Source organism: Corythoichthys intestinalis, chromosome 17 (genome assembly GCF_030265065.1).
Source record: "Corythoichthys intestinalis isolate RoL2023-P3 chromosome 17, ASM3026506v1, whole genome shotgun sequence".
Taxonomy (NCBI): domain Eukaryota; kingdom Metazoa; phylum Chordata; class Actinopteri; order Syngnathiformes; family Syngnathidae; genus Corythoichthys; species Corythoichthys intestinalis.
In genome coordinates this window covers 29,862,162-29,870,821 of record NC_080411.1, presented here as the reverse complement: position 1 = coordinate 29,870,821, position 8,660 = coordinate 29,862,162, and the positions used below count along the sequence as shown (strand labels likewise).

The following is an 8,660-nucleotide window of genomic DNA, read 5'->3' as shown; positions in this document are numbered from 1 at the left end:
GAATCGTAATCGTAATCGAATTGTTAGGTGCCCAAAGATTCCCAGCTCTAGTTGGCATGAAATCCAGCACCCACTGCGGCCCTTTAAAGACCGGTTTGACACCCCTGATTTACTTCAACATACGCAAGGACGGAACTTAGGGGGTGTGACCGGGTATGCGCACCTCCACCCACACTACCACCCCATTGACGGTCCACTCGGGGGGGTTCTCATGCTCATCGTACCCAGCCCCTGTTCACATTTGTTCCGCCACTGGACACACGGATGTAACAAAGTCCTCTGTTTCAGTTATTTATTTGTACAGTATGTAGAAAAACTCAACAACCGTAACAAAGGAGCTGCACCTCTTCTGGACACATCGGGCTTTAAAAAAAAATGGCACATTTGCATTTTTCCTGCCCAAAACAAATAAAGGTAAGCAGGTCAAACTTTGTCACAATTTCAACATGTAAACAAACTGATTTAATGAAGAACGTACATTACCAAAGGGAAAACAGCCCTTTTGATGAAGCTTTTTATGTCTTGTAATGGCTGTTTTTTTTTTTTTTTGGTCCAATCATAGTGACAGTTCAGTATTTGGGGTATAGGACTCTGGCGATCTGTCCGTCAGCCCTCTTTGTGTCTAGCCATTTTCCACACAAGAAAATAGTGGTGACTCCGTTGGCTGTATTAGTGACCTCAATGCGGTCCAGCAGCCAGCCTGGATGCAGGCCACTGTTATCGTGCTCCACTCGGACCTTTTGCAACTCCCCCATGTCCAGCATCTCCAGCAGGAAGCGGTCGGTCTGCTCACGCTCGAACAGGTTGCGAAACTTCTGCCGCAGCCGCCGCTGGCCCGAATCGCCGTTGGAGCCAAAGATGGTGACAGAGACGTTGGCGTCCGTGCCCGCTCCCTTCTCGTCGCCCGTGATCACGATGATCTCGTACTTGACGGGCACCAGGCTGCGGGCCTTGCTGGCAAAGCTCTCGATAGCCTTGGTGCACTCCAGGGTCAAGAAGTCATCCCGTTTTACCGATAAGGGGACTGGAGCGTTGCAGTGGAAGATGTACCTGAGGGTGATGTGAGGAATCCAAATCATCCCTTGACTACATTTTGGGTTTGACAAACTAAATTCTAATATTTTGTCCATTAAAGAGTTTTACTAATTTTAATAATCATTATGTATTTCATGTGGAACACTTGCTTGCTGTCAGCCATTGACGAAGCTAGACGTCACATCCAGTTTGACTGGGAGGGGTGGCAGCGATCATTTGCCGCCCAGGTATTGACAGATGAGCATTCACAGCCAGTCCTCCCAGTTTTGAATACACATCTATCATTGTCAATGGCAGGCAATGACTTAATTGATAATAAAAACAAAAATGCAATTTTATCAATATAATATTTTGTAATTCGTATGTACTGTAATTTTCAGACTATAAGGCGCCACCCACCAAATTTGACACAAAACGGCATTTGTTCATAGATAAGCTGCACTGGACTATAAGCCGCATCTGTCCTCACTGTATTATGAGATATTTACACCAAAATATATTAACCGGTATCAATTTATTTGACAGCAGCAACATAAGACCAAATAAACCACCATGAAGCTTTGAAACCAATAGGGTGCAAAGCTTTATTGCTTCAAGAAGCTTCATTTGGCCATCACTGCTCCCTTGTGGGACCCCTGCTGCACCTGCTATCAACACTGTTATCATCTAACATGCCTCCTAGCATGCATTGCAACTCTACAAATGTAAATAACAATCAAAATTCATTTTCTGTCCTAAATATTTCTTCAGTTACTGTTGTAGTTGTTTTATGAATTGCTAATTATGGTATTTGGTAACACTTTATTTTACAGTGGCACCATACGACTGTCATAGGACAATCATAATTATGACCTGACACTGTCATGAGCATTAATGAATGCTTATAAATGATGTCTTTTAGTTTCATCCGGCAAATTATCTCACTTTTGAATGATGTAGAAGAATGTAAAAGATCCGAGCTGGACATAAATGGAGTTAGTAACATAATTTGCCGGATGACATCTGTCATAAACATTCTGTATTGCCCATGATATTGTCATGTCATAATTATGACGGTTGTCTAGTGACTCCACTGTCAAATAAAGCGTTACCTACTAACCCAACGCTTTGTTTTCAAAATGGACCTTACTTGTTGCCCAGCTCTCTTTCAGTGACCACCACCTGCTCCACATGCCAGTGCTGTTCTGTCTTGACTTTCTTTCCATCCTTGGACGTGTGGCCCAAGCAAATGCTGACGATGTCGCCCAGGTTCTTGGATGTAAATTCAAATCTGTCAACGTTTCCCCTAAAAGGTAGTGGAAGACAGGGCGGGTTTGGGTTTACAGTATTTATTCTCATTTGTCCTTTTCAGGGTCATGAGGAAGGTCAACCCTGGACAGGGTTTTGCTTATTGCCCATATGCTGACATTTTCATGCAGTATGAGCAGTCAAATTCCAATGCTTTTAAATCTGAACTGACCTTATAATTTCGATATGTATCCGTATCTTCACTACTTTATCCATACACATCCAAACTGTCCGTCATCAACAAGTGATGTCACCACTGTTCAAGAAAACAACGCAGTTGAATGAGCAATGGCAGATAAAGGCACAAAAAATACCTTTTGCTTCAAGATAGAGCATATAAAGCAAAAGGTATTTTTTGCGCCTTTATCCGCTATTGCCCATTCACGTCTTTTGTTTGTTTTGTTGAGGCAGTGTTGAGCAGGGGCGGGCCTTGTGGGGGTGCTGGCGGTGCAGCCACACCTGGGAGGACCAGTTTGCGGGCCTTCAGGGGAATTTGAAAACATTGAACTTTTCATACTGCATTAAAATATGGGGTGGGAGTGGGATCAGAATAGAAGACAGCCTAAGAATCAAAGTCTTGGTATGTGTCAGTGGTATGAAAAAGTATCTGAACCTTTTAGAATTTCTCATATTTCTGCATAAAATCACCATCAAATGTGATCTGATATTTTTCAAAATCACACAGACGAAAAAACAGTGTCTGCTTTGACTAAAACCATCCAAACATTTATAGGTTTTCATATTTTTATGAGGATTATATGCAGACACTGACAGAAGGGGGGGAAATAATTAAGTGAACCATCACATTTAATATTTTGTGGCCCCTCCCCACTTTGGCAGCAATAACTTCAACCAGACGCTTCCTGTAGACGCAGATCAGTCTGGCACATCGATCCTGACTAATCTTGTCGCATTCCTCTAAACAAAACTGCTGTAGTTCAGTCAGAGTCATTGGATGTCTGGCATGAATCACTGTCTTAAGGTCATGTCACAGCATCTGAATGGGGTTCGAGTCTGGACTTTGACTTGGCCACTCCAGAACATGTATTTTGTTCTTCTGAAACCATTCTGAAGTTGATTGACTTCTGTGTTTTGGATCATCGTCTTGTTGCAGCATCCATCGTCTTTTTAGCTTCAACTGTCTGACAGACGGCCTCAGGTTTTCCTGCAAAACATCCTGATCAACTTTTGAATTCATTCTTCTAGTAAGGATTGCAAGTTGTCCAAGCCCCAAGGTAGCAAAATAGCCCCAAATCATGATGCTCCCTCCACCATGCTGAAGCGGTGGGGATGAGGTGTTGATGTTGGTGAGGTGTTCCATTTTTCCTCCACACATGACGTTGTGTGTTACTCCCAAACAATTAAACTTTGGTTTCATCAGTCCACAAAACATTTTGCCAAAACTTCTGTGGAGTGTCAAATACCTTTTTGCCAACATTAAACGAGCAAGAATGTTTTTTTTAGACAGCAGAGGCTTCCTCTGTGGAGTCCTCCCATGAACACCATTCTTGGCCATAGTTTTACATACAGTTGATGTGTGCACAGAGATATTGGACTGTGCCAGTGATTTCTGTAAGTCTTTAGCAGACATTCTAGGGTTCTTTTTTACCTCTCTGAGTATCCTGCGCTGAACTATTGGCGTCATCTTTAGTGGACGGCCACTCCTTGGGAGAAGCAACAGTGCCAAACTCTCCATTTATAGTCAACTTCTCTGACTGCCGATTGATGAACATCCAGACTTTTAGAGATGGTTTTGTATCCTTTCCCAGCTTTATACAAATCAACAATCCTTGATCGCAGGTCTTCAGCCAGCTCTTTTGACCGAGCCATGATGCATATCAGAAAGTGCTTCTCATGACGACATTTCTTACCAGGTGTGTGTTTTATAGTGGGCAGTGCAGCTTTAAACTACTCATCAGTGATTGGGCACACACCTGACTTTAAATGTTTGCTTAAAAATTGGTTTCAATCGCTCATTAAGTCTCCTTAGGCAGAGGGTTCACTTACTTACAACCCCACCCCGTCATTGTTTGCATGCTATCTTCATTAAAATCTGAAAACCTATATATGTTTGGGTGGTTTTAGTTGAAGCAGACACTGTATTTGCAATGTGTGATTTTGACAAAGATCAGATCACATTTGATGGTGATTTCATGCAGAAATGTGAGAAATTCTAAAAGGTTCAGATACTTTTTCATACTACTGTAACTTATTCTCTGCCATGGACAGCTATAGACGTCCAATCCATTTGTACTGGGAGGGTTGGCAGCGAATGAACGAAAGTTCATTCGCTGTCAACCCTCCCAGTACAAATGGATTGGACGTCTAAAAGTGGCAAACTAATTTAAATGCTCTGCAGAAAAATGAAGCGCCACATGATTGGTCTACCATTGTCATTGGCACTGAAACTACCTCAAAAACCGCTTCTTCTTTGACGAGTTCTCCATCAAGAACTCCTTTGATCGACCCTTCCTCCCCTCCAACACGATCCATCCATTCTCTTTGGTTTCCGCCTCTGCAGTGTCTCCAGTGGTGACGCAGATTTCATACTCTTTGGGAGATCATATGAAAAGTACGTAACACCAAATGTTGCGTACAAAAAAATATTCTTTACTCACTGGTTTTTTCATCGAGGTCCAAGTATTCATTGTTAGCGCACGCCAGTTCCCTCATGATCTGCCCGTCGCCGTCATTTTTGGCCAGCCAGCGGTCACACGGGAAGCGGAAGGTCTTATCCATGAGCTCATCCTTCACGTCAATGTAGTCCAAGTGCCATCCAGGCGCCAGACCTACATACAGTCGGGACACCAGGATGTAATGACTCATTTGGTGGTCGATGGGATTGCTTTTCTCCGCCAGGCTAACCCGTGTTGTCGTGCCACACTCTGACTTTGGAGAGGTCGCCCAGGCTCAGGATTTCCGAAAAGCGAAAAGTGTCCACCTGCTTGCGTTCAAACTTGTTGGACCTGTTGCACTCTTTCAATGCCAAGGTCCCTGTGTCGCCGTTCTCACCGAAAATGATGACCCAAACGTTGGCATCAGTGCCGGCTCCTAAATGGGACAAATAGGTGAATCACTCAGTTGTTTCGGTGCATTCAGGGACTTCATCCATCCTTATCAGGGTCAGGAGTACACTGGAACACATCCCAATGAATTAGATTTTGTTCAATTGCTGACGAAATTCTCTTGTGATCACACTGATTGATCATTTTTTGTCGGTCGCAAGAGTGAGAAGAGACAGCTTTAAAACCTTCATGTATTATTCATTGCATTGGCGATGAAAGGGAGAGCAGGAGTCATCCACGGTTTAAATGAGCTTTTAAATGGAGAGCCAAATGACAGCGTCCTGTCTGAATGGCTTCCCGTGTTGCTTTAAGTGATCTTCCGCATGGAGCTCGGCCTCTCGCATTGTCGATGCAGATGGGTCTGTGATACGGATCCCAGAGGAGGCCATTATCTGAAGCTGTGCGATGCATCACCAGCCTTGCTCATTAGACTTGCGGCAGCTGCTTGAGGTCGCGAGCGTGAACGTTTGGGTCAGACTTCTCACAGCACTGTTTTATTGATTACCAGCAGTGATGGGAATTAACCAAGTACCTTCTTTTTTGGATTAAAGATCTCACCGTTCCAGAAATGCACAATGAGAAAGGAAAATAAAACAAGTCGCAATGGAGTGTAAGTCTCGTTTTGAGGGGAATTTTATCAGTTGTGAACTGTGAGTGCTACAACTGGGCCTTCACCACAGCACAAAGCCACCCATTACCGACGAAAAACTATGTGGACTGCGATTTTTCATTAACAAAGGACTGTGCAGTTACAACCAAAATTGTATTTAAAAGTTGAAGCAAGGGCGTAGGTTTGCATAGGGATGGTAGGGACATAACACCACCAACTTTTAAGGATGCTCAAATTGTCCCCACCAACTTTTAAGCAACCTTATTTGCATTATATAATGAGTTCAGTTATATATAGGGATGGGAATTGATAGGATTTTTACGATTCCGATTCCATTATCGATATTGCTTAACGATTCGATTCTTTATCGATTCTCTTATCAATTCTAATTTCGGAAAAAAGAAGAACAAACATTTTGATTGGCATCAAGTTTGTTTAATCAGAAGTCACAACCTTACAAACTCACAACGAGGTCAAAAGAGGCCCAATGTGGTGGTCCTAGCCCACGCTCCCCTCTACTGGCTTTTATTGTTGTTACACTTCCTGTTTTATGTGGCATGAGTTCAACCTTGGCAGACCTGGGAGCGCACCTGCAGCTCATCACAATCAACACTGCTTTTAAGGAGCGGCATGGGCAGCAAGCAGGTGCCAGATGATTTTGCCAGTCACCATTGGTACATCGGCCAACGAACACTGTAGTTTGTGATTCCTGTCTTAGAACTCTTAACTAATTCTGTTTTTTGCCATCAGGACACCCACCCTCCAAGCCCTCACAGCCACTGCCTGAACCTCAGCCACAGCCACAGCCACAGCCACAGCCACAGCCACAGCCTCAGCCTCAGCCTCAGCCATTTACCATTCAACCCACCAGCCGCTCAACACCTTGCCCTTGTGCAATAAAGATCACTTCACACTTCATGTGTTTCCGGTTCGCATTTTGGTCCACATCAACTTTGCCTACCTTGCCGTAACATAATCATCTGGCCACTAAGAAATGGACCAAGCGACCGCCGACACCCTCCAAGAGGCCCTTGGACTCCAGAGAGTCATGCTAGGCAAGCATGAGCAGACGCTAGGTAGCCTTGGAGAGACTCTCCGGAGAATTTCGATGGACTTACACCGGGTCAAGACGCAGCTCTCGCAATCCCCCACTTCCAGGGCCGGCCCTACTATTTCTGTGAGTAGTACTACTGGTGGCCTACCGCCCCCCCTTCGGCCGGACGTGTTCATTCCTACTCCTGAATGTTACTCTGGGGAGTTGGGCTCTTGCAGCCGTTTTTTACTCAATTGCAATCTAGTTTTTAATTTGCAGCCTTATAGTTATTCCTATGATGCCACTAAGGTTGCTTTCTGTATTAACCTGTTGAGGGGAAAAGCGGGTCAATGGGCGACAGCACTTTGGGAGAAGAATTCACCAGTGCTAAGTTCTTTTGAGGCATTTTCTGGAGAATTGCGTAGAGTGTTTGATCACCCTGTTCGTGGGAGAGAGGCCAGAAATCGCCTTTTTTCCCTCCAGCAAGGTTCTAAATCAGTGGCAGAGTTTTCAATCGCTTTTCGTATTTTGGCTGCCGAAAGTGGCTGGGGTGAGCTGGCTTTGATTTCTGTTTTTTCGCGTAGTTTGGCGGAGGAAATAAAGGACGAATTAGCAACACGGGATGAGCCTTCCACACTGGAGGAGCTAATTTCCCTAGCAATAAAGATGGATAATCGACTGAGAGAACGTAAGAGGGAGAAAGCTATTAAGTCACGTCTGTCTCCGCCATTCATTTCACCCACTGCCAATGCCATCAAACCATCCCCTAGCGACACTCGGCGACCGACATCCCCTCTTCTGTTCGAAGATCCCGTGGAACTTGGACAAACCGGACACTTAGCATTCACCTGCCCTGCTCAGCCAAAAGTCCAGACTAACCAGATAAAAGGGAGCACCCTGGTGAGCCAAACCTCCTCCAACTCTGTCTCTCAGTTGCGACTCATACTCCCGGCTAGCATCTCCCATGGTTTGGATGCTATACCACTACAAGTATTCATCGATTCTGGTGCTGACGACAGTTTTATGGACGAAAGTTTTGCGACTCTAGCTAAAATTCCTCTCGAACCCCTCAAGGCCCCCAAGGTAGTGGAAGCAGTGGATGGTAGAAAACTTTTTTTGGTAACCCATCGCACCATCCCTCTCATGCTCAAGGTCTCAGGAAATCATCATGAATTAATACAGTTGTTCATTATCTCCTCACCAATAGCACAGGTCATCCTTGGTCTCCCCTGGCTTAAACACCACAACCCGAACATCAACTGGACAGAGGGAAAGATCGTGGGATGGAGCAATCGCTGCCACTTGGAATGTCTTGGCTCGGCGCACCCACTTGGTAGACCGGTAGGAAAGCCAACCTGTCCACCAGTGCCTCCTGACCTCACCAATGTGCCCCCTGAATACCACGACTTGGCGACGGTGTTCAGCGAGGACCTCGCCCACACTCTGCCTCCCCATCGCCCCTATGATTGTGCCATTAATCTCCTACCGGGGGCTCCCCTTCCGACAAGCAGACTGTACAACATATCCGGTCCTGAGAGAACGGCTATGGAAGACTACATCAGAGACTCCTTGGCTTCTGGTATCATCCGTCCCTCCTCCTCCCCTGTCGGCGCAGGCTTCTTCTTCGTGG

The 8,660-nt window shown here is 45.1% G+C and overlaps 1 protein-coding gene across 3 annotated transcripts in view; it reads right to left on the bottom strand.

Moving 5' to 3' along the window:
* Positions 1–389: 389 nt before the first annotated feature.
* LOC130905652 (lipoxygenase homology domain-containing protein 1-like) overlaps positions 390–8,660 on the bottom strand; it is a 129,399-nt gene continuing 121,128 nt past the window's right edge. For all 3 annotated transcript variants that reach the window (XM_057819224.1, XM_057819223.1, XM_057819222.1), the window contains 5 exons: positions 5,188–5,373; positions 4,941–5,111; positions 4,735–4,873; positions 2,165–2,320; positions 390–1,050 (listed from right to left, as the gene is read on the bottom strand). In XM_057819224.1, the coding sequence (XP_057675207.1) occupies positions 570–1,050; positions 2,165–2,320; positions 4,735–4,873; positions 4,941–5,111; positions 5,188–5,373 (1,133 nt within the window). In that variant the 3' untranslated portion in view covers positions 390–569. The remainder of the gene's footprint in view (positions 1,051–2,164; positions 2,321–4,734; positions 4,874–4,940; positions 5,112–5,187; positions 5,374–8,660) is intronic.